The sequence below is a fragment of the Zosterops lateralis genome, assembly GCF_965231275.1.
Source record: "Zosterops lateralis genome assembly, chromosome: 17".
Lineage (NCBI taxonomy): Eukaryota > Metazoa > Chordata > Aves > Passeriformes > Zosteropidae > Zosterops > Zosterops lateralis.
Window position 1 is genome coordinate 7,421,049 of NC_139777.1, and position 26,298 is coordinate 7,447,346.

Below are 26,298 nucleotides of genomic sequence, written 5' to 3' on the forward strand. Positions count from 1 at the left end.
TTTGAATAGTCTCACCGTTGTGATTCTTCAGTCTTCATTTAAGGCCTTAATGGTAAAAATACAGATACAAGGGAATGGGAATAATAGTATCAATTTCAGCAACAACTAAGAAGCTTTGACCAGCTGAATCAGAAGCTGTGCAACTCTTTCCAGAAGGGATTTATTTGATAAGCAAACTACTTAAACCCCACTTATGAGAGTTATTTGGGGCTCAGAACTGGTGGCACGCAGCTGAATCCACTCAAAATCTGATGTGTTATCTGAGAAGCATTTCTACAAAACTTTGTCAGCGAGTCTAGTTTAAAAAGTAGATTCCGAATGATTCAATAAAAAATAAAAAGGGAACTCAGCAACTGAGAAACAGACCCTCTGTCTGGAGGAAAAATTACTTTATTCTTTACATGATTTGCGTTTTTTTTCAAAACTTAATTACATACTATTTTCTAGCTTTACGTGTGCAGGTTGAAAATATACTTCCAGCTCCAAAAAGCACGCTTCTGCAGAAATGTAATTTTTCTCTCTGTCATCAAAAGTACCTCACATTCATGTCTCGCAGTTCATCTGTTAAGTATGTGCTGTGCAACTCTCTGTGGGAACTGCTGAATTCCAAAGTGCCATCTAATGTTTGTCTGCAGGACAGCAACTGCTTTGCACTAATGATTGCAATAGTGCAAAGCAATGGCCATGTTTGCCCTAAGCATCTCAAATATTTTAGCAGTTTCATTTGCCTTGATAGTTCCAACTCCTTTTGTTTAGTGTAAATTTTTATTGAATGAGGTTTTTGAAGCAACTGAAAAGCAAGGATTTTCTTACTTTGTTCGACAAGACTTGTGAAAGAATGATTATTCACAACTGTTAGCCTTTCTGGTCTGGAGCTCTGCCAGGTTTTAATTAAAAATATTTAAATTAAATGACAAATTCACTGTTCCATAGTACTTTTTCATGATTTTACAGTGCTTTACTAATAGAACTATGTTTTCTTCCAGGAGAAGATATAAGAGAAACATATTAAAATTAAATTCTGATTGCATTGTGTTCCCTTTATGTAAACAGGCATCTAGGTTGTTCTTTGCATGATGTCTGAGTGTTACAACATCAGCAAGTACAACAGCCAGTAATTACTTAAAAAGTATTAAACCAGGAACATTAAAATGTAAGCATTAAAGAGGTAGTATCAGGTTTAACAGGATTAAAAAAAAAACAACCAAACCCTTTCTAGTCCCATTTACCACATTTGCTTCTCGATCATTAACATGAATCATCTTGCATTAAAGTTGTGATTTATTTTTCATGTCCTGCTGCTTGTTTGTTTCTCAGTTCAGACAGCAGAACATGATTAATTGTCCTGACTTTTAAAGATTCCTAGTTGTCCTGCATTTTAGTTCCTGAGCATACGACTGTATTAGTTTAGTTGGGATGTTCAAGAAGAAAGATTTTAAACTATCACAAAATCTTTTTGTACCGTATCTCCCAATTTAATGAAAAGATTTTGTTCCTAATACAGGCCTTGATCCATGGGGGTGCAGCGAGGCAGAGCTTTATCCGTGGTCAGCCTTTGGGAGCCTCTTCCTTCACACAGCCCCGTGTGGCTGCAGAAAGGGTTTGCAGAAACTTTAAAACCACCAAGGAGCCAACCTGGCAATTTCCAATTCCCTGAGCCCTTTGGGCCTTGGACTCGCAGGGTTCAACCTCTCTTTTAAACTCAAAAATTTTCTATGGCTCCCTTTCAGGTGTCTGCAGTGTCTGTAAGCTCTTGTGAATTAATGCTGAAAGAGCCCAAAATGGATGTTGGGTTATGATGACACTGATAAATTACTGACTCTTTTGCTAGTTTAGGCCATCTTGTTAATGGTTCAAATTATGTTCTGGCTTACTTTGTCACAAATGTGGAGTGATTCACTGAAGTCATCAGTGTGACTGAGAACAGAATGGCCAAAGATGGCCATGGGCAGCCTGAGGCTGTGTGCCAACTATAATTAAAGCCTTTGATTTAAATAAATGTCACAGTTTACTCTTTATTTAGATATTATAAAAACAAAACCCAAAACACAAACCAGCCAAACAAAACCCCAACAACTGCTGCTTTTTTTAAGCTACTAAATTACTAGCTGGAGAGAATTTTTTTTATCCATAGTTGTGGTGACTGGGAAATGTAGAATATCATCAGAGTTCATTTTAAGGACTTAATCTAAAATGCTGGCACAGTGGCATTTTTAGAATATTGTAGTTAAAGATTGAAAAGAACTATACTGTCTGTGTTTCTAACCCATCTCGATTAGCTCTTCTTCCTTTTTGCAGTCTTATTTTCATATGTAACTATTTAAAATACAAGAAACCTGCTCCGGAATAAATTTCCTACACAGAGACTTTAATTCTCTCTTCAGAAGGGGCTGCAAAACAGCTTCAGGTTTTGTTTTGAAGAGGACAGTAATTACCATGAAAATAGGTAGATTGTGCAGACAGTTATCAGTCTGGTACATCATGGCAAACCACATTTTTGCCTTCTGGATGGGAGAATGACACGTTAAGCCGGTACCTTCTGAGTGAGAGTGCAGCATGAAATACAGCACAAATTGTCTGGAAAATCCACAAACCAAAACAAAAACTGAGAGATGAAAAATGGTAAATACTGGTGTTTCTTTCCTGCGTTTGAGTCTTTGTTTTCCTTTCCAATAACTACAGCATGAAATTGTGGTCACAGTATCAACCTTAACTTGATCTGTTTTCCTTGCTGTTGTCATTCTGTTATAAATGCCATGGTAATTAATTTTATTTTTTTTCATACCGGAGGAGATTTTTTATGCCTTTAAAATGTAGTTGATTCTTACCTAAATGAAGTTGCTGGGAGGAAACAATTCATTCAATTGCGACCTATATGCAGTGACATGTACCTTCCTCTGTCCTTTGTTTCTAATGTAAGCAGTGCTGTCACCAGACTGTCCTTGTTCTCATCCTGTCATATGACAACTTAGATGAAATGGAGTTGACTGATATTAGATGTAGCAAGATGGAAGCTGTGTTGGTATACAAATTAAAATCCCCCAAATTTACTGAAATGCCTAATGAGGTCAGCCTACAGAAAGTGCTGCTTTGCTGTATTGTTCTTCAGCTTTGTGATCCTTTAGACCTCTTTTTAATACTGGCTTCTTAAATAAAGAAGACGCCTAAAATTATCCTCCATTTATATATACAACAGCTCCCTACTGATGCACCCTGGCTTTGTCTCCATTTCTAACCTTGCAGAATGGGAGCAAGAAGATTGTCAAAACCATGTTCATGGCAATGTTAGAAATACTTGTGTGGATGTGTCCTACTACAGTCACGCAACCATTTTGGAGCAAGTACAGGTGCTTTGAAAGGGCTCCTGTAGCTTTTCAAATACATTTAAAAATGATGATAATGCTAACAGGAAAAGATTTCAAAATGTATCTCGGAGATAGAATGTTCTGTTTCCATTTGTCTGGATTAAAATCACTACTGTAGGGTACTCTGACACATCCCAGTGTGCTGTGCTTTAGTTCTCCCACTTACCTTGTTTCATTGCTGCACAAAATCCACAGAAGGACAATAAAAAACCCTTGGCATGGAAGCCCCTGTATGAATACAGGCTCTGATTTGGAGAATTGCCATGGGTGATGGCAGTGCTTTTGCCTATATGGTTAGCTGGGATTCTTGATTCATCTCGTGCCTTCTTGCTCTGTTGGGTTTATGGAAGTTACATATCAGTGAAGCCATATGTTATGATCCCAGGCAGAGCTGTAAACCATTTCCTTTTTACTGCCTCTGAGAGCAGATCAATCTATAGAGCAGCACTAGTGATGGGGAATTTTTTAAGGGTAATGGGAGAAAATAAGAAAAGAGAGCTTGGCTGAGATACTATACTATTCCATCTTCCAAAGAATTAAATCCTTTCCTATTTATAAATTTTTAATTTCTCAGCAAGAAGAAAGAAGGTTTTTACCCTACTTTTGCAGCTGGAAAAAAAAGTGACAGATTAAGAATTTAAGGTTCATTTTTAAAAAAGAGGAGAAGGTTGTGATGTAGTCAGCAGTCTGATACTAATGGATACAGTGTTTGTTGCCAGAATTTGGAAGTTCAGTATAACCTTAGGGATCTAATCCATAACTCTTTTTTAGGTAATTAGTTCTTTTACTTCACATTGCCAAATCTCAGCATTCAGAATTATATGAGCTGGTAAAATATTGCAAGAGGCTAAGGGGACTTGAGATGTAATTTCCTTTAAAAAAAATCTTTTAGCTTTGAGTCAAAACATTTTCAAAATTTACTTTACAACCAGAAGGCCTACAAGCATCTATTTTATATTTTAGAGGAAAAGCATGTTTTTAAATAACAACCTGACTCCAGCAGGTGGGACCTCAAAATTCAGCAGCCCTAATCTTGCATGGCTTGCACAAATACCTGTGGGTTTACAACATGAGAGACTTCTTATGTGAGTAAGAATTGGCAAGTCCATCCAGGAAGGTTTTCAGTTTCGTTGCTTTGCATGCAAGAGTAGCTCCTTCAGTGCCCTATGGATATAGGCTTTACACCCTTTTTTTCTTTGACAGTGTATAAAGGTCTGGCACATAGCCAGGTGCATGGCTAAATTGAATGGTGCTGTTCTATGCCAGCACGGCCTCAACAAAAGTGGAGCTATTTTAGTTTGTTAACTGAGGAGAAGTTGGACAAGGAGAAGGGGTGGGAGAGCACAGTACAAAAGTACAGGAGACTCATACAAACCTAATTCCTTTTGCTTTGGCCTTCATGTATTTTATTAATGGCCACTACAGTTGTCTCTAAATTATTCCCCTGTAGATAGAATACATCTTTTCCCTCCAGTGAAGCAAATCACTTCAGCTAAACCTTGTGCAACATCTACCATTGCCCTTGTCAAACTTTACAGCATTTATTTCTAAACAGACCAGGATGAGCTGTGTAATGTAATTCTGCCCTGTTCTCTGCCCCTAAAGTACAAAGCCTTAGCTCTAGTATACATCTGGAATGCTGACATTGGCAGTAGTAGGAAGGCTGAAATCAGGATTAAATAGGTCTGAAACATTTCTTCCACTCTTAAGTGTCTGTATAGGAGATGCCGCTTTGCCGGGTTCCTCTGGTAAGATTGATTCAAATTAACTATTAGTTATGGTGACACTGGAAGGATGTTTTAAAACTTCCAGGGAACCTGAAGCTGGGATGAAAAGAGCCTTTTATACAAAAGTGCCTATTCTGATCATTAAAGACAATTCAATTGTCTTTAACCTTTAATCCTGGTGTATAGTTGGTCCCCCTGGCTGTAGCTATACCTGTTTCCTGGGGATGGTCCCTAAATTGATGCCAGTGTCTTTGAGTCCCTAATTACCATCGTTCAGCCACCAGCTGTTACAGTGTTCAGATTTACTTATTGCTTTGGTTTGCTGCAGGAACCTCGCAGGAAGAAGGAGAACCACCGTTGCCTCTTGGCTGGTGTCTGCAAGCAGGGCTGGATTTTCAGCACTGGGGGCCTCAATCCTCCCAGATCGGGCCAAAAGCTTCATGGAAGGGCAGGGCTCTGCTTCAGGGCTGGCTGAGCATGTCCTCCTGCCCTGTTGTGGCTCCAGGGGTAAAAATGCTTCAGGTTAGTTTACACCTACCAACCTACATCTCTTTCTTTCAAGACTTGATGTCTTAAAATATTTAATACATCACTTCCTGCAATTTTGTGGAAAAGGCAGAAAGAAGAATCAGATCCTAGAATAAGAACTATGGGAAGGCTCTCCTTCTTTCCAGGTATTTCATAGAGGTTCACAACCTTGTTCAAAGAATGAATGTTAGAAACTAGGTACTTCCAGTTTACTAGAGATAGATGGATGTGAGAACCGTGTTGAACATGCTGGTTTTGTTGCAGAATGTGGTGGATGCAAGGCATAGCACACCTGGCATTCATTTCGGTAATGAGTAATTTATCCAGGCAATCTTCTAATGACTGTGGGACAGGTTTGTGGGCAGGTGAATGGCTTTAAAAATGAGGCCAGTTATACTTTTTAGCTCTGAGCCTCACCGCACCTGTGTGAGATGCAAAAGGGAGGAGACGGTGATGGAAGATCATCGTTCTCTGGTGCTGATGCATTAGGGATGCCATTAATCTCGAAGTGAAGCGCAAAAAGTAAGCAAGAGAGAAGGTTTTGTTCCTTGTGCTTTCTCGCAGCCCGCCCAGTGATTCCGGGGGCAGCTGCGCTCTCCGGGCAGGCGCCGTGGGGAGGCTCCGTGCCGCCGGAGCCGGCAGGTTACCGCGCCGGGAGACCGGGGAACAGGCGCTTTCCCTCTTTGTCTCAGTAATCCGTCAGGAGAGAGCCGGGAGGGCGGGCCGGGGAGCGGGGGAAGCCCCGGGGCTCCGGGCGCGCCGCCGCTCGCTGCAGACACCGGCAGCCGGGGGGACCGCAGGGACACGGGCTGGGGCTGCTCGGGCACGGCTGGGGCTGCTGGGGCTGGGGCTGCTCGGGCACGGCTGGGGTGGCAGGGGCTAAGGCTGCTCGGGCACAGGGGAGGCGGCAGGGGCTGGGGTACTCTGGCACAGCCGAGGCTCCTCTCCGCAGCTCTCCCGGCCCTGCCCCTCTCCCCCGGCGCGCCGGGCGTGGCCCGCTCGGCTCCGGCTGCGGCTGCCCGTCAGTGCCGCCCCCCGCTCGGAGCCTCCCGGCGCCGGGGCAGCGGCGGCTCGGCCATGTGAGAGGGGCGCGGAGCCTCCCCTGCCCTCCCGCCGCCGTGCCGGCCCTCCCGGCGGAGCGGGGCTTCTCCCTGGATGGGCTCAGTCCGTAGGGAGGCTGCGGAGCGGCTCTGGGGCGCCAAAGGTACCGGTCCGGGTACAAAAGGAGCGAGGCTCGCCGGGGGAGGAGGCTCCGGAGGCTGTCAGAGCAGCAGGCTGGCTCCGAGGAGGGGCTGTGGGCAGCCGGAGGTGTTCTCTGCTGGGGACAGCGGCACCTCGCATAAATGCCTGCGGAACTCAAACAGGTTAGTGCAAACTTGTGTCCTTCCCCCTGGGCTGTGCGGCCGCGTGTGCGGGTCCTGTGGCTGGGGAGAGCTGTCAGCGCTGCCGGGCTTGTGTACTCCTGTTTTCCTTTGGAGCTGAGAACTAAGAGCAAAAGCTGAGCTGGTCTTTCTAGCAGAGCGTTCGAGAGAGAATCTGCTTTTGTCTCTGTTGTGTTAGCTGGTGAAACACCCAAAAAAGCAAGCCATTGTGTTCTTTGACCTTCTCGTCCTGCTCAATAAATCTAGGGAGCTCTTTGACATGAACTAGAAATAGTGCTTTTAAAAGAGAAAGCTTTGCTATTGTGCTTTTGTTTAATGTTTGCTTTTCCCATACTGTGTTCCCTGGCTTTCTCTTTGATATTCTTGCTGGACATACCAGAGAAATAACGGTGGTTTTTCACTCTTAAATGTTATCTTAAACATCAAGTTCTTCTTGGCTATCGTCTTAGTAATTGTAATGGACTTACAACTCGGTGCAAAAATATTTCAAATATTATTCTTTACTTTCAAGTGTCATTGAGTATTCCAGGGCAAAGCTGTTGCAGATTAGATTTAAATAAATAGAGATCATGTAGACTCCTGTAATTCATAGGTGCTTTGCCTGGGTAACCTTCTTCTACCTTGTAAGCCTCAGGAAACCCTATAAATTCAGGTGGTGGCAGGGTAGAGCTGCCTCTCCAACTAGGATGAGGCTGTATCTTTTTCTTAATCCTCTTTTTTTTTCTCCTCTGCCTTTATAATTTAAAACAGAGTTCTGTAGAATAAGAAAGTGGAACAATAATACATCACTGATAATACATCTCTGAATTTGTTTAGGCTCATTGCACTGGAATTGTTAGAGTTTCTCCAGCTTGGTTTAATACCGTGTGTTCCACTCACCCATCTCAGTAACAGAAGGCTGAATCATTTCATGATGCAAATAGGATGCTGATTCCCTTGAGGGGAAAGTAGCCCTTTCAGCTGGGCCCTCCACTGAGGATTTCTTTGTCTGTAGGATTCCCTGGAATCACTATCCTGCCTGCTGGAGGTGGCTGAACGCTGGTTTGTTCGGGTGCTTGTTTGTGTGCCATGCTACCTGTGGGCTTCTTAGGAAGGGATTTGATTTGTCTGTGGTGCTGTTCATATTGCCTGACCCACAGCTACTGTACCTGTCAAATTATGTGCGATGGATTGTTGAGTTTTAGACAGATAGATGTAGTTAGCTGCTCCAAGGGATTTTGGTTTTGCCTGTTTTTTTTAAATACATAAAGGGAAAAGCTGGAACAGGATGCTAACAGTAAAAAAAAAAGGGTGTATTTAATGTCTTTTGACCCATGCAGTACAGCTGTGTTCGTGTCTTCTGGGTTTTCTGTGTTGATAGGCAGAAAAGCTTGAGTGAGAGTGGAGGTTTGTAGTTAATCACTTTAGGTCATGCATTTTGGTTGGCTTGTAAATTCTTCTTCCATATCAAAACAAAAAAATGTCATGGTTTTAATTTTCACACTGTCATAGCTGAGGATTAGACAGAGATACGCTATTTTGTCTTTTCTGTTGGAGTAATGGTTCTGGATTCGTTCTGAGGTCTTTTTACAGAATGACTGTTCAGTCTGGTACCACAGCAGTTTATTAGATCTTTGCTTAATAAAAGGTGGTGGTTTTAAGCCACGAGTTGTCAGGTAAATTTATTGTGCAGTTACAGGGCTTCTAGAAAGTAATTCTTTAGCTGTAATGATGGCAATTAAGTAAAACTAAAACAAATGAATAAATGACTTTGAGGTGGATGATAAGTCTATACAATTCATACAGATAAAGATAGAAGAGATACTAGAATGGACTTCTGCCACGTTAACTGAAGGCCTGTTGTATTTAGATAAAGACAGCTGTGAAAGAGTAATTAAAGAGAATGAAGATTAACTTCTAATCATGCTTTTGCTGAGAATAGTCACCGCTTCCTGAAGTTCTGGGCCACAAAAGCAGCATTGTACCTGAGAGCACTGGTAGAGGAATCGAATGCTGAAAACCAGAAATGTGACCGTGAGTGTGGAGGGTGTGCGTGTCACCTTCCTGAGTTCTCCCTTGCTGCTCATGAGGGATGGAGGCTGTTGAAGTTTGTGCTCAGTACCTGCAGTCTGCAATGGCCTTGGAAGTAAGTTTAAGTAAGAGTTTATGAAACTGAGAAGAATCTTGAAGTCTGGAACTGTTAAAATATATGTTGATGCAGTATCACATACAGCTTTGATCTGGATCTGAAACCTAAAGTGCTGGCTTGCCTCAGGGCCACAAAATTGTGAAGGGGAAAGGAGTCACTTAAAGCAACTTTTGCCAAAAGCTCTTCAGTTCTCTGTTACTCTTGCTTTGGAAAATACTTTATTAACATTCTGAATTCAGGCACTGACCTCAGTAAGGCTGTCCTTCCTCAGCACTTCGTTCCTGAAGCATTTTGCTAGAGGAGAACACTGATGTGAGAGAGTATGAAATTGTAGATCTGGCAAGATGAAAAAGCAGTTAATGCATTAGTGACATCCCTGCTGTGAGTCTGTACCAGTGATGGAAAGCTTGTGGAAGAAATGTTCATGGAGGTGCAGTATCATTTCCCAAACAGTTGGTCAAGTCATATTAGAAAAACCAAGTAAGAAGGGAGAATGAGGTTTGGCATGGATCTCTGTAGGGATTCACGCATGGGTTCTCACATATGACAGGCCTGAAACAGGTCTAATACGCTCTACTACCTTGGAGTAAAGAGATGTAGCAGTGTCCAAGATCAAGTCCTCCTTGCTCCCCCAGGCAGTGCCTTTGGCAGCAGTTGTCACCTCTGTAGCAGTTCTGGGCAAAGGGAATGTGTTTTGGGACTCACTGGGGTGCTGAACTGTGTACAGGAGCAACTGAGTGGAGGCACACGCTGGTGTGAGCTCTGCCACAGGGGCAGTAATTCTCTACAGAAGGGTGGATTTCAGAACTCTTTGGGCAGTTACTGCCCAGTTCAGGTGTGGAAGGTCAGCTCAGATGTGAGAATGTGCCTTTACCTCTCCTGGAGGAGCTTGCACAGCAAGAGTCCTTTAGCATAACGAGGAAGCCTTGGAGCTGCAAGAGGACACCTGTGTCAGAAGTGGAAATGGAAGTGTTCTGTTTCTGAAAATGCCTCAGTAGGAACTGTGTTCCTTTAAAAGTGCTGTTGAGGTGTGAGGGCCTGTAATGTCCATTTTGTGTGAGTGCCTTTGTGAGTGCACAGCTTTGTAACAGCAGTGGGCATACCAAGCAAAGCATTCCAGCAATTGCACTTCCCTGAGGTTATTGCTTAACCACCTGTCCTGGAGGTCTGGAGCTGTTGTACGTGGGGAATCAGGCTGGCTGCAATTTTTGCTTAAGTTACATTGCAGTTACTAAAAATAAAAACATAAAAATGTGTTTCAGTTGGGTTTCGTGGTTTTTGTCGTTTGTTGTCATTGGGGTTTTTTGGTTTGTTTTTTGTTTTTCTTAAACAAGTGTATGCACTCAAGGTCTTTCCAAATGCAGAAATACTGATTATGGAAGATAAAATGGAGAAAAAAAGCACATTAAACAATCACATTTGGAACTGGATGGACTGGATGTTTATAATAAGGCTGTTCACAAACATTTAATTGCAAACGCTTCTTACCCAGGAGTTCATTTTTGCCACTAAATTAAGGTTTAATTCTGTAGAAGTAGGATCAAGGCCAGTGGTGAAGTTCTGTCCTTGCAATTGAGTGTTAAAATAACAAGGTATTTTGCTAAATATAAGGATTTTAGCATATTCTTAGTATGTCTTTACCTGTTCCTGCCTCTGTTCCTCAGTTGCTCTAAGTTACTTTCTCTGTGCTACCAAAATTCTGTAGCTGTGGTGCAGGGATACTTCTAAAAAGCTCCTGCTTCAGACTGCACCACTGCTTGTTCTCCTTTGTGGAAAAATTAGTGGATATTGCAGTGTGAGATGGGTGGTTCAGCTTTGGGGTTCAGAAAATCCTGTTCTTTTGCTGCTATTTGCTTCCCAAAGTGTGCAACAGAGTATTGCAGTCATGCATTTGGGGACATTCCGGGGACAAAACCAGTGAGTTGATGCAGCTGAAAAGCTGAAGCAAACCTTAAAGCTTCATGAAAAGAGGAATAGTCTGAACCAGGCTGTTTGAGGCCCTTGGAAGGGTCGTGCCTTCTTCCTGGGCATGAAACAGGGAGGAGAAGTGGCTCTGTGTGAAGTTCCTGGGAGAAAGACAAGGGCAAGGGATGAACAGGAGTGTGTGGGCAGGAGCTGCTGTGATGGCTCTGCTGGTGAAACAAGGTGACAATACAAATACAAAATCTTCAGTGCCTTAGGCTGGGAGCTCTGTGTTTTGGTCAGATCTTCTGAAGGACAGACTGGAGCAGTAACAAGACTGTACATTCAGGTGTTTTTAAAACCACTGTTGTTTCAGTAGCATGAGAAGTGAAACATAGAATTTTGGTAGTAGGATTTATTTGGTTTTGTTTTTCAGTGGAGGTCTGAAGGCTAAATGGAGTCCCTGAAGTAAATCCTGAGACTAGAGCGAGCGTATTTCAAATTCTTGGATAAAAGGAAAGCTGAAACTCAAACATTGGTAGTTTTAAATTTCACTGTGTCCTTTGTGTCTTCTGTCTCTCATTAAGTTGCAGCCAGGCTTTGGGGCCTTCCTTTTATTTCCCTTTATACCTAAGAATGAGCAACTGTTACTATACCTGCGAGAAGCCAGATGAGCAATGCTTGCTTTCTTAGGGCAGCATAATATTGTGTATCTACAAATGGGTGGGCAGAATCCTTTCTGTTGTATTAAGGGGTGGAAACTCCATGAACTGAGTGCTCCCTCTATACTGCAGTAATGTGAAAATCCATAACTTTCAGTGGTGTTCTCTGCTTCTTTGATGAGTCAGGCCCACACCTGCTTACAGCAGGGGATTGAAATGTCAAAGTTTTCCCTTTTGTCCAATCCCTTACATCTATCCTTACCATCACAACTTGTCAGTGTTCAAAAAAGAAAGTTTTTTAACTAAACTTAAAGAATTTTTGAGCTTTGGAATTTCTGCCTCTACAAGCTAAATCACTTGGCACAGCTCTGAACTTTTATTTTCAGTGCAACTTTCTCAGCAAGGCTGTTGAAATGTTTAGAGAGGTGTTCTTGAAAGTCTGTAATGAAACCAGAGTCAGGGCTTATTTTTATACTGTAGAGATTGCATTGTGGTGTGTGTTTATATGTGTGTGTGTATAAAAATACATACATGGAGATGAGAAGATGATTTAAGTAGCATTACTGTGGATGTGTGTAGTGTGAGACTGATCAGAAGAATCATCTGGAATCTTCAGAAGTCCTTTCAAAGTACAAGCTTGTAATTGATGAAGGAGCTGATGAAAGAGATGCAGCACAATTTATTTATGGATGGTAGAGCTCTGAGATAAACAGGTCCTGTGTCTGACCAGGATTATTCTGCTGTTTGAATTGTAAACTTCTGGAAATTATTTTAGTAAGTTTTGCATGTGAAGGTATTTGCATCTCTCTTTTGATATGATTCTCAGGTGAAATTGCTGTTAAGGGCATCAAGGCTCTTTTGGCTCCTGGGCACGGCAGTGAGTGGGGCTTGCCTTGTTGGCTGATACTTTAACAAAGGCAGAAACCAGTGTCTGTGCCAGAGTTATGCAGAGATGAGAGCTCCAGATTTGAATAAGATAAAGTCACTTGTTTAAGGAGTTCAGTACAGGCCTTTGAAAGTATGTTAATTCCAAGTATCTCTGGAGAAAGGACTGATAAACTGGTGTGAAAGGCTACATATGGGGCTTCACACAGTTCTGCATTGTAGTAATGTGAAACTAATTGGTTTTAATGGACAAAATTACTTACTTACAGAGCAAATTATGTGGGTGGCTAGATTCTTCCATCAGCACCTTCCTAAATCCTTGTTAATCACTGATAAACCAACCTAACTTTTTATATTGAAATGGTATCTGGAAGTTCTTTTAAGGCTGTCACTGTCTCCTGTATTGGCATAAATTCTGTTGAGCAACTGCTCTGGTTCTGCATCAGGTCATGCTGATGTTCTCCCATGTACATCATTATTTCCAAGCACCTTCCTGGTGTGACCTTCTTGCCTTACTGGGGCATCCAGAATGGTCATTCTTAAGTCGTGGAAACTTAGGAATTCAAGGTGTGCAAAATGCCTTGGTTTACATGTGCCTCGAAGTTCTCAGTGCTCTGATGAGGGCTTCAGAAGTGCTTTGCTTCCTTTATATGCTGTCCCAGATGAACCCACTGGCTGATTTGCAAATAGGAGGGAAACAAAGTTCTGGTTTCCTCCCCAGGAGTGGGAGCAGAGCGCTGGGACAGTGGCAGGGGTGCCTCCTGATGCTTGTGGTTGGGTGAAGTTAACCACGCTGTTTTCTGGATGAAGTTTCAATGGATCAGTTGTGCAGAAAGCCTGTCCTTGCCTTCTAGCACTGCCAGGCAAGTCAGTAGGTCTTCTTTAAATATTTGGTAGCTTTCTGAGGTGTGCTGGTTATGGTGTTAATTCACTTATGCAGGGTGATTGTGTCCCAGCACTAAGAGTACCAGAACCTGATGCTGCAGCTCCTGTCTCTGGTTTGCAGTAGTGCATATTTTTTTTCTCCACCCATGTGTTTTAACAATCTTATTATACTTTCCAGTTCTTCATTCTCCTCTTTGACCAACAAGAGTGGTCTGTACTTGTGACTATAGTATGTTTAAGAGAGTTTTAAAAAATGTATTCCTTACATTAGCATATGCAAATGTGAGTACATGTGTGCTAGACAAGGAACACGTCACATTTGTCCTTAGCAATTTCATCTCATCTGGGTAGTTCTTTTGACCAAGACATGTTATTTTATTGCCTGAGGTTAGAATGCATCTTGGTCATGGTGACACATTTATCTTGTATTTTATGATGCAATCTTATCACATCCCATTTCTTTTTTCTTTCCTGTTTGGCTTTTCCTCTGTCAGTGACAGCCATAACACCAGTTAGTGGCACAGTAATGCCAGGGGTATGTATTAGTGCACACTGTTGGCAGTTTTTAAGGGTAATACGTTGTTTCTGAGGTATAATATTCATTTTAGCAGGTTGTTTCTGGAGGGAAGAGCCATTTGTAATTATGTCAAAACCAGCAGCCATCAGTCTTTTTAGATGTAGGAGATGGCAAAAAAGACTTATTTGGATAACGTTCAGGAAATATGAAGCAAAGAGAAGGTGACACTGCACGCTTCTCTTGCTTTAAGGAATACGAAGAAGCACTAATTCATTTTTTATGTACTGGTGATGGACCTTTGTATTTACAGTTGCAGATTTTATGTATTAACATGCAAAAATAAGTATCTTCCATCAGCTGTGTGAAAAGGCAAAATGAGAGGGAGAATATAACAATAATAATATAACAATCAGTTCATTGCTGAAAAAGTTGTGAGCCTTCTTAATATGTTGGATTAAAAAAAATATTTTTCCCTGTCATGTCTTCAAGGGCCAAATCTTCAGAGCAAACTGCTTCTATATAGGTAACTAGGATCAAGGGACAGACTTTCAAACCTTTGAGCTGGTATGCACCAGCTGCAGATATGATTAGAGATCAATTAAAAAGTGTTGCGTCAATCTGCTGAATAATTTGGAAAACCTGACTGCTGGTTTTGATGTGTAAATAGGAACTGAAGCATCTGCCTGCAGTTTCTCTAAATCTGATATGACACACTGTTAATCCAGTAAGTTTTTCTTCTTCTCAGTTTTTGAGACTCCAGTCAGAATCATCTTTGTTTCATTTACATGGGGTCAGTTTTATTTTTCTTTTTCCCACGAAGCTGACACTTTTAAAATTTCAGCTTAAAAGTGCCAGCACAAACTTTACAATATTCAGATAAAATGTAATTTTTTTTTCCTTTGATGCCTGCACCAAGAGGCACAGCAGATCATGTCTAACACCCATGCCTAGCTTGGCTGAATTCCAGAGCCCTTCCAGAAAAAGAGACACTGGTAAAATCAGCATCTGCCATGTAAATCAAGATAGTAAAGGAAAAGTCATGTCCACCGCAGCTGAAGTGCTGTGTATCCTTGCATAAAGACACTGAAGACGTGTGGGTGTATTGCATGAATTGTTGCTCTTTGAATTTTCTTGTTAAGAGAAACTTGGCTGAGTACATTGTGTGGATACTGTTTTGGCAAATGGAATCGCAAAAATATTTACGAAGTCTGTTGGGTTCTTCCCCCGTGCTCTTATCCCTCCTTCCTGTATTTAAAATTCCCTTAAGCGTTTTGTTTTAGTCTTCTGAAAATTCATGGTTTTCCTTTAAAGGGACAAGGAGAATTAGTTTTCTCCTGGTTGTAAATTACAGATAAATGTTTTTGAAAAACGCCTTTTTAAGTTCAACATTTAAGCTACTTTTTTTTTTCCCTAATATTTCCTGTGGATTTTTGAATAGCAAAAATTTGGGAAAAGATACTTGTCTTCCCTCTTAAAATGCAGCTCCTGTGTTCTCCTGGGGTAAAATGGCTTTGTTGGGCACTTAATGATGTACCCTAAACAGATGCCCTGTGTTGTGGGGTTCTGCTGTATTGTATTTCCTGTCCTGGTGGTGGGAGGGCAGCCTAGGTGCCCAGAGGACTCTGTGGGCTCCTGCTCCCATAGAACACGGGCTGTTCACGTTGCTGGGGAGCAGCTCTGGGACAGGCACTGTGCGGGGAGGTAGTGGGAGGTGACAAAGGCTGACTTCTCCATTGGACAAACCAAATTCAAATATTGGCCCTGGCAACTCTTGAGGTCCAGTTTCTCAGAATTGTTGCCTGGTTTGCCTGGTTAAGCAGTGCACTTCAGCCTGGGGTTACACTGCCACTTCTCAGTTTTTTTATCTTGTTCCTGAATTTCTCAGCTTGGTTCTGATAGTGCCCAAAGCCATTTAGAGCTGGTGTTCTGCAGCACTCGTGTGTCATTAACTCTGGAGAAGTACAGTCCAAATTTTGGCTACAGGTAGGTCCAAGACTCTATAAAACTATGTCTTTGGATTTAGCTGAGCATTGAAGGCAGAGGATGAGTGTTAGGAGTGGATCGATTCAATTGGAAATGAAAGAGTTAAGAACAGCAATCTGATAGCACAGCTGAAATCTCAATAGGAACTTGTGGTCTCTTGAGAGAACATGCCATTCAGCACTGTTGCACAGAGTTATTTCATTCTTAATTTTAATTGACATGTCCCAGAATGCAGCCCTCTCTGACGAATCCGGGCGGCTCAGAGGGGTTGTGAGTCTCAGTCTGTGTGGGCGATTGCTGTGTTTCAAATTCAGGTCATCATTAATTTCCCTTTGATACCAGCATCCTTTCTGCCTACCTTATTCACTCAATAGCTTGATGAAATTTGAATGAATCTTCACCTAAGTAAGATGTTGGTCACCTCCTGGGATTTCAATGTAATAATCTTGCCCTTCTCTTTTTATCTTTTATGACAGTTTTAGCCCCTTGCCTTGTTGACAAGGGTTTCCTGTGCAACTTCACTAACAGTAAAGTAATTTTTTTAGTGTTGTAAAAAATGGAGTGCATAGGTGTTTCAGCTTTATTGGGAGGGGACACCTCAAGCAAAAAGTGGTTCTGGTGTAACATCAAATTTTCATCAGTCTTCTGGGTTTTATTCAGGTGCAGTTAGTTATAAACCCAGCAAGAGGGGGGGAAACCATGCAGCTCCTGTAGTAGTTATGAGGAGTAGCAATATCTGCCTTAAGTATTTCTTTAATATTTTATATCTCCAGTATTGATTGCATTTTTAAAGTAAGATGTATGATTGACCAGTATTGGGATTATCCCAGAATTTAAAGAACTTTCTTACAGCTTTGTATCCAATAGGCAGCAGTTTAAAGAAACATTTTGCAAAGAGGCTAAATGCACACAGTAGCCACAAATGCAGTGGGCAAGCTGTGCTGCAAAACATAACTTTGTGATTTAATTTGTTCTTAACCTGTAGAAGTGCAGATGAAGACAACTGCAGGTACACCTGGAACACTGAAGGTTTCATTGGGGTGTAGACTTGACTACCACTCCAGCTTACAGATAAGTGTCAGTATTACAGGTCTAAATGCCTTAAAAATATAAATTTCTGGAGTAGAATTTGTTTGTAGTTGCATTCTATGTATTCTGTTATTCATCTTTGTTTTCTCAGCTATTTTAGCTGGTACAGTGTTTTGCTGGCATACAGGGTGTAGTAGCTATGAAAAGAGTCTTATCTTTTGGAATTTTGCATAACATCAGCTCCTTCATGGAAACCGTGTAGTGTTCGATGGTGGTCATGGTGATAATCAAACTTACTGCATCTGTAAAACAATGTTTACAAAGAGTCACTCTCAGCTTAAAGACATTAATTAAGGTCTTCTCAAGGGTTTGGATTTGAACCTGCAGTTCACCTTTTCTAGAAAAATTGATCAGTGGTAATGAAGGTATACTAAGGAGGACAAAGGGCATGATATGATACATCCTTAATTGTTTATATTTTCCCTCTGAGCATAAATAGGATCTGCTGTGTTTTAACAGGAAAATGGTTTTGTATTTTTGCTACTTACCAAGTGTTGAAGTAATCTATTGTGAATTAGCTTTCTAGAAAGCTTACCATTGGTCCTTGTGTAGAATTCCTCACTTACCAGAAATTAACAGTAGCCAGTTGTCTAGCTGTTTCCTGATAAGATTTGCCCCTAGATAAAAGGAGACAAAGCTCCCTCAATTGAGGGGTGGGTCAGCCATGCTGTCCAGACAGGGAAGTTCAGTGCTCCAAGTGATGCTGGAAATGAGTGTGCAGTTCATGGCCCCCTTTCCTGCTTCAGCCTGTCCCCAAGCTGACATGAATTTCATAAACCCATAGTTACAGCCTATAACCTCCATCACACTTTCCCCCCAAATTCTGATCTGTGACACCATACCTGGAATATTTCCTGGATGCAAACCTTCCCTCCTCTCTGGTTGGTAAGCAAGTGAAAATTTTATTGCTGGTGTTCTGTATTAAGGTCCTGTAGAACTTGCTGTTGCCTGATGTCAGTCTGTTTAGTGTAAAGCGAGGCATGCAAACAATTATCATCTCTGATTGGGTGTTTCCTAGGAGAAATTATTGCTGCTGGCTTAATTTTCCTGGAGTTTCTCTGGTCTGGGGTTTGCAGCAGGAAGGGAGCCTTACCCAGACTTTGTCCATTAGGGTGGTTTCAGGAATAGGTGCTGTCAGAGGAGAATTGAAGTTTAGTCCTGTTACCTGGTCTCCTTTTGGTATTCTGTTTTTTAAAAAAAAATTCTTAGCTTGATTTTTAAGCAGGTGAATTTAAAATACTGTAATTTAATGTGTTTATACTCTCATACAGCTGCCTGCCTGCCTCAGCTGGGGTGGGGGCTGTATTAATAATTAAACCATGGATTTGTTTGGGTTTGACCAGGCTCAGCGCAGAAATAGCCTGCAGAAGTTGCTGACTGGAGGTAAGTATGAGAGCTTTGTTCTCAGCAGAATCCTTCCTCTTGCGATGTTTCCTCAAAAACCTAAAGGTTGCAGAACCTCTTCCTGTGTACATGCGTCTGTTCCTAAGCTAGAATGTGTATAATATTACAAATATAGTTTACAGGGACTGTACCATGCAAATCTGGACTGTGTCTCTGTATATTGCCTATGTTTTCTTTCTTAAACTTAGTTTTTTTTCTTCCCTGTCCACAGATGCCCATATGCTGGATGTCTGGAGGAGAAACCCCAAAGCCCCATGTTGTTTATGTGCACAGCCTATTGTTCAAAGTGCATGTTATCAATGGTCACAGGCTTTGCTTAAATATTTTATAAGATCATTGCACTATATGCTAACCCTGCTGTCTTTCTATTGTCTGATTGTGCATTTCCACTCAGACCTAGTTAGTAATCTAGACAGGCTTGAAATGTGTAACCTTTTAGCAGATATTTGATTTCAGAAATGCTTTGTTCTAAAAGTTCCCCTTTGTTGTGCTCAAATGACAGAGCTTTGAGTAGTAAAGGGGTTTTTTCTTCTTGTCTTCTGATTGTACAATGCTGAAGTAATCTCTTATCTGCAAAGACTCTCCTGCCCCCTCATGCCTCCAACATGAGACAAAAGCCATGCAGGTGCACGCCAGAGGATTGGATTAAATCTGAAGGCAGGTTTCAGGTGCAGTTCAAGGCGAGTCCTGTCCCAGCTGGGTGAGGAGTGTCCTGTGATGGGAAAGTCTTTGCACAGGCTCTTCTGTATCCCCTGATGAGGCAGGGCTCTGCTGTGCAGAGGAGCTCTATGCCCTCCTCTGAGCTAAAGTGCGTCTCTTGCTTTGTTCCTTGGCTTTTGGAGCACTGCCCCTTCCAGGATAAGGCCAGAGGGTAGAAGAATGGAGAAAAGCTGAAAAGAAAACAATAGGAGCGGTTGGAGCTAATCTTCTCCTGGCTCTGGGTGGAGAAAGGTCAGCATGGTTTCTGCCTGAGTGCAGCAGTGTGCACTGCACTGCCCTGGTCATACTTCTGGTCTGGTATCAGGAGGGCAGTGCTTGGTCTTTCTGCTTTCCACTTCTCCCCCCAAGTCTGCAATCATAAATTAGAGAAATTTACTGCAGCTTTGTCTCTAAACTTGACAGAAACAGGCCTGGACTGTCTGCAGGCTCAGTAGACATTAAGACTCCTGGGTTGGGCTCCACAGTGGCTGATGTTGTAAGCAGTAATGATGATCTCTGGTTTTTGGGGGGAGGGATAAGTTTCATTCTTATTTGGGCCGGAACTACTTGTTATTATGTTGGGGTCATTTACCCTGAGGACAAGTCAAAACAACTTGATACTTGAGTTCAAGCTCCAGAGTTTACTGTCTGGTGATACCAGTTTCTGCCTTCTCCCATCCAGGCAGATTTAGTGGAGTGGACTTCTGATTCTTTGCTTAGAAAGTTCTTTTAGGGTCATTATTTCTGAAGTTGACTTAATTTACAGGAAACAGATTCAGCTTCTTGGAGTGTATGTGTTGAGAAAATCTGAGTACCTAATTAATCTGAGGAACTGTAAGTTAATTGGGAGGGAAATTGTTGCTTTAAAGATGTGCTAAATAATTACCATTTTTCTATATTTAGCTGACTGTTGAAGTAACATAAGATGTAAAGAAGATAAATCTATACCTCAGTACTTCTCATTTTGGAAGGACAATACACTAATTCAGGTAGCTCAGTGTTTCTTCCTTTAGCTTACTGAATTTTCTAAATGCAGGAAGATGTTGGCTGTCAAGAAGGTTTGGGAGCTATTCAGTGCCTCACTTGTAATATACTTTTGAAAATTTCAGCTGCCTTAAAAGTTTTCCAGATCCAAAAAGCATCCACATGCGTATGTAAATACTTCATAGCAGGGAGACTGGAGGCTCTGCTGTTCCTCACATTCTGTGATGATACCTCTGCTCTCCTCAAGGCCTTGTGGGTGGCTTCAATGCTGCAAACTGTCGGACTAGATCCAAGCTCTGGGTTATCTTTGGGAATTTTCTTGCTTTAGGGAACAGTGAGTTGCTACCAAACAGGAGCAGGAGGCTGTTAAATGGAGAGTGTTGATGGCCCAGCGAGTTATGTTTGCTGGTGCTGAGTTGAGCTTTCAGCCATCTGGTGATGATGGTGGCGCTCTTGAAGTCAAGTCTCATTGAAGTTTAATTGAAATGTGATGAATGAAGATTGTGTGCAATGTATTAGTTGCATTTTTGTGGCTGACAATAGCAAGGATCAATTTAGTGAGAAGCACATTAGAGCATACTATGGCTGCTGATTTAGCATCTAAGTGAGGACCATTTTTCTCATGAAGTGGCTGTGAATGTCAGCATATAATAATGTGGGGTGATGTGTCAGTACCATGGAGACAGTCTGTCAGAGATTACATGGAATTAATTCTAGACAACAATGATGTAAAGGTTAAACAAGCACAGAGTATGACAGAGAGCAGATATCTGTTAGAGTATTAGGAATATATTGCAGGTATAAAGAACATACATGAGAACCTGCCTCTTTCTTACCCCTAGTGGGGAACATGTTATTAAAGGTCCCTGATTTAAGGGGGTTGATTTGCCAGACCTCAGGAACTTGTTCTTTTAAATAAGTTAGGTTACATAATAAGATAGTGGAGAGGTTTTTACAATGATGACTGATGAAGGGCCAGATTTTAAGGAGCTTTTTAAAAGGGAGATTTTGAAGGGTATGTTTGCATTCTTCAACTTGCTGAAGCGATCCCTTTAGCAGGATCACAGGAGGCTGAAGGTGAGCAGAGACAGCTTTGCCAGGCCATCAGTCCAGCTGGGGAGTGGGGAGATGAGACAGTCTGGGCAGGCTTCAGCACATCTCCTAGAGATAACTTTGAACTTTTGCTCCTTTGCTTAAAGGAATGAATTCTGGAGGGATTGTCAACACTTTGTTACTGAGATAAAGGTAAGCAGGTCACCGTTCCTGGATACTGTGCTAAGGAAACCAGGAGATGTAACTTTGGGGTTATCTGAGGGAGAATATCCGTGCTTCTGGAGTTCTGAGGGGTGTAGCTTTTAGACCATGTCTGAAAATACAGCGAGATGCTTTAAACTGTGTGAAACAGATATTTCTTATTTTACTTTGTATCACTTAAGATTATGGCATATTAATTATTTGGACAGATGTGTTTTGGATGGGGAAGATATCCGTAAGACAAACTCTTCCAAAGTTCCAGACTTATTTTTATAGCTATTTGCCTGTCTGATGAGCAAAAAGAAACACAGTCTTCTGTGCCACAGTTAGAAAGTGGTGCTGAGTGAAGTCTGTTTGTTTAGCCCCAAGTAAAGCTGATCATTACTATGCATGAGTTTATGGCCACTGCAGATTTGAATCTGGGGGAGGCAATTCAGAAAGGCTTTGAGGTTTGTTTTTCCCTGTTGGCTTGCTTTAGGTGGGGAGTGTCTGGAGAGGAACTGGAATGCAGATTCATAATTTCAAAACCAGTAGGATATATTTTGGAGCAAGAGAATCACCAAATGGCTGAAGTTGGGAGGGACCTCAGGAGATCATCTGGTCCAACCCCCTGCTCAGGAAGGGACACTTGCTGGTGGCTTTTGGATGTCTCCAGGGGTGGACACTCTGCAGCTCGCCAGAGCAATCTCTGCCAGTGCTCAGTCAACCTCACAATGTCTGGTGTTGAGACAGAACATTCTGTGTTTGAGTTTGTGCCCAGAGCCTCTTGTCCTTACCCTGGACACTGCTGACTCCATCGCCCCTGCAACCATCTCATCAGGTATTTCTTTACACTGATAGGATCCCGCATGGTTTTTCTCTTTCCAGGCTGGTATATCTCCTGATAAATACATTTAAACAATCACCAAGCATGCCAAGATGCTGAAAAATTAAAGGGATAGCCCATTGAAAAATAAGTAAATAAAATGCTAAGCTCAGGCAATGCTTTTAAAACCAATCAGCTGGTTTAGTAGGGTGGAAGTTGATTTCATGCCATGAAGAGGAACCAGGATACTGATTTTGATGGTATTTTGTTTGTTTCCAGAACTTCTCTGTTCAAGTGACCAGCTCAAAAAAGAAAGGTTATAAGGCATATCCATTTCTGCTTCAAGGAGATGCTGTAGTTCAATGCTGCCTTTTCAAGTAAATGTTGTCTTTTCAAGTAAACTACTAATGACTTCCACTTGAATGTTGTTTGTTAAGGAAAATCTCATGTAAATAAATTTATTTTGATTTATATTACAATAGGCAAATGGAATAGGCCTTTTCTGCTGTAGTGGGTGCACAGTCTATGCTAAATTGTAAATCTTCATTGCTGAATATGTAGATGGAGTTGCCTTTTTTCCTTTTGTCTGCTTTTTCCAAAGTTCTACTTGTTGCTCTTCCCTAAACAGACGTTTTGTGTGAGCCTCATGAACCATGAGTCAGAGCAATGATGTGCAGAGCTCTGTGGTGAAGGCTGAGCATCTTTGTGTACCATCATTTTGCCATATGTGGTTTGTGCGTTGGTTGCAAATTCTGTGTGGTTCTGACCTCCTGCTCCAAGTGACCTGTTTGTGCATTTTTCATGCTGTGGATTTTATTGAAGAAGAGGCTTCAGTTAATGGCAATATCTCCTTCAGTAGCTCTGACTGTGGGAGTTGAAGACAGGAGGCAGTTGTATCAGAAGGATCACAGTTAAGTTCCTAGGATCTACACTTATCTAATAAAAGATAGTTGGAGTGTAGGAGATCCTTGGAGACAGGTTTTAAGAGCTTTTATGAGTAATAGAACTAAATTGATTGTACTATGCCTAGAAAAACTTCCTTGTTTTTGTTAGGAAAGTGATACATTTATTTTAAACTATTGCAAACTTCCCAAATCGATTATTGCCAGTTGCAGAGCACCTTGCTGTAGGGACAGCTTTGCAGAGAGAGTTGTTGGACAGTTGTTAGAGGACAAACATTTGGTTGTTCAGCGGTGCAGTTGAGTACATGCCAGCTTTTAATTGGGGTATCTGGATCCTGCTGATGTTTCCAGAGGCATTTGGAATGACAGCACACTAGTGAGCCAAATGCAGGAGGATCATTGCTGAGGAAATTCTCCTTGTTAAATTTCCACATTTTAAGGGAACAGAAAGAGTTATTTTTGTCATCCTTTAAATGTGACAGGTGCTAATCAAGTGGAGAAAGACTTTACTCTGATTTTTTTGTGGAATTGATGTGAGATTTCCATTCCTGTCGGTTTGGAGAATTCCACTTCCACATTTCTTACCTGCCATGATGTATTTGTGGTGGTTATGCAGCAGTGAGGAACCTTAACTGCACCATGGCTTTTGGAATGTGGTTATTGGCATTGTTACTGCCTGGATTAATGGCTTTGTTTTTCTTTTCTTGTGCTTGGAAGGTCTACAGAGAACAGTTAGGACCTCCTGTGCCATAAGGCTCCCTGGATTTGTTTTTCTACAGAAAAAAAAAATCTAAAAAAGGATCCTAGACTGTTTGCTTTGTCCTCCCTCTCTCCTCCTTGTATCTTGTATGCCTTGTTTTTATTAAACAGAAAACATTAGTCAAAAAGCCCACACAGTCTTAAGAGTAAAGCTTGTCTTGCTGCTGAGAGTTAGGACACGCTTTGGGGACCCATCATCAGGCTGAAGAAGGGTTCCGTAGTGGCCCTTGTCCTGAGAAACCCTGCTCAGTGTGTTTTTTACAGGAAAGTCTGTTAGCTTGGCTGTGGGGAACTAATGTGGCATTCTGTGTGTTGTTGACCAACTCTGTGAGAATATCAGTAAACAGTTATTCTCTGAAGTTTGAGACAAGTCAACCAAAAATTACTCTTTCCAGTGGATGATGTGATTTTCAAGACTTCTGTATGCAGAATGTGAAATGATCAAGTACTAAGTATGATGATTTGAATCTAGATATCTTAGGTAACAACATAAAGAGAAAAGGCATATTGGGATGCCACATCATGTCTTAGCCCATTCAGGGATCTAGACCCTGGAGAGTTGCTCCCTGTTCACTCCCCTTTGTGTTACTGCTAAAGGCTCAGGATATTTGCCTCTACTGGAATCACTCCAGCTGGGCATGTTCCTCACAGAGCAGAGGGGAAAGGAGCTGTAGGAAGTTTTTGTTCTTTCTTTATAATGACTGATCTCATTACTCTCCCCTGTGGGCAGACAAGTGGACAGTCCTTGGGCAGGTTAAACGTCTCTGAACATTTTGACAAAGTAAATAATGTGTGCCCTATGTGGGCTGAGCTGAGAGCAGGCACTGTGCCAGAGGCACCTGTGGCTCTAGGGCTGAAGATTGGACCTTTTGCTGTGTCTGTGTTGCCAGGAGCAGTGAGGAGTCCAGATGCTGATCCCTGTGTGTTCAGTAGGTGGTAAGAGACATGGCAAGTGAAACATATGTAGTCAACTCTGGCCATAAAGTACAGCCAGTAGGAGTTTTTGCATGTACATGGGACGTCTGACCTGTTTCTGCTGGATAGGAAAAAAATAAACAGGAGGATTTTGCAGATAAATGTGTTGATGTTCCCATGTAAAGCAACTTGTTGGAGACAGTGTCAGGTTGCTGTCCTGACTGCTTCTTCTGGTTTGCATTTCCAGTTTGAAAGTTGTTATTGGAATACCATGGTATCCCTGTCCTTTCCATTTTTCTGGTTTATTTGGTAGTATGTGTGTATGTCAGTATCCATGGATATGGTTGTTTGTACAGTCAGGTGTAGCCTGGAGTCCGCGGTTACCTGAGAGGTTGAGCAGGCAGAACTGTGAATGCTGTAGAAACTGCAGGTGCTCAGGCTCACCCTGCCAGCACAGCCTGACAGTTCTGCTTTGGTTGTCTGGGAGCTCTCACAGGCAACTTCCTCTGTTCCCAGGCTGATGGGAGGCACCTTCTCCCCGGAGCACTGCCCTCAGTGTTCTTCCTCTGATGGCTGTCCAGAGAAAATGTTACAGCCTGTAACTTACTGAGAGGATTGGCCTGTAGAGAAGGTCTGGACGAGAGGTCACTCATCCTGAACATCTTGCCCCTGTGTTCTTTGTCGCTAAAACCCCACTGGCAGCCCCTTATCTGCTGGTGCTGCATCATTTGATTAATGCAAGGCATCTTTGGGGGACTGTCTCAAGGTTGTGTGATGATGTTCAAAGTCTAAGGAAGAGGAGTTGAGACCTAAAAGTCTGAGGAAGTTGGAGTTACTTGAATAGAAACTTTATAAATCTTCCTGAGTTGCATTGAACATACTGATTGGTGCATCTCAAGCTTGCAGTGCTCTTCATAATGTACCTAGTGTTCCAAAAAGTGAAGATAAAAAAAACTTTGTGCAAGTTCAAGCAGCATTCAGTGTCTGAACTGCTCACTGTCAAATTTGCACCATGTCCTATCAATTTTCCTGCTCAGTGGTGCCATGAGAATGGCCACACAGAGAGGGGAGTCATTACTCACCTGAAAATCTCTTCTGAAAGTTGATTTGTAATTAAGAAAGTTGTTCTTGAAGAGGGGGAGGGAAGGAGAAATACCAAATGCTGTCAGCTGGTTGTGAACAGGAGGCTTTATTTACTTTAGATAAGCCCCTTTTCTGCCTATTGCATAATTTCTGTCATAATCTTGTTTGCCTATTTAAAAAAAACCCACAGAAAGTAAACACAAAACTAAAATGAAGTGGCTTTAGAGAATATTTTTCTCCCAGGGATGATATTCTAGATTACTTCAAAGATGTGTCCTCAATATTGAATTTTGAGCCTGTATAGTAAACTTTATTGATTGTTTGAAATGGATTGGTTGGGTGCTGTTCTCTGGGTAAAGCACGTCAGCTTTATACAAATTCTAATGCTCTTGGCTAGGACTGAATGGAAGTTACTCGAGTGAGAATTTCCCAATGACACT

At 41.9% G+C, this 26,298-nt stretch overlaps 1 protein-coding gene across 7 annotated transcripts in view; it reads left to right on the top strand.

Annotated features, from left to right (window-relative positions):
• The window catches only part of ARVCF (ARVCF delta catenin family member), a 248,028-nt gene that overhangs the window by 103,318 nt on the left and 118,412 nt on the right, over positions 1–26,298 (top strand). Inside the window, exon 1 of one of the 7 annotated variants that reach the window (XM_083873700.1) lies at positions 6,792–6,984. The exons of the other annotated variants lie outside the window; for them this stretch is intronic. Within the exon in view, the coding sequence (XP_083729826.1) occupies positions 6,964–6,984 (21 nt within the window). The 5' untranslated portion in view covers positions 6,792–6,963. Of the gene's footprint in view, positions 1–6,791; positions 6,985–26,298 lie in introns of those variants that run through there. 7 annotated transcript variants of the gene reach the window in all.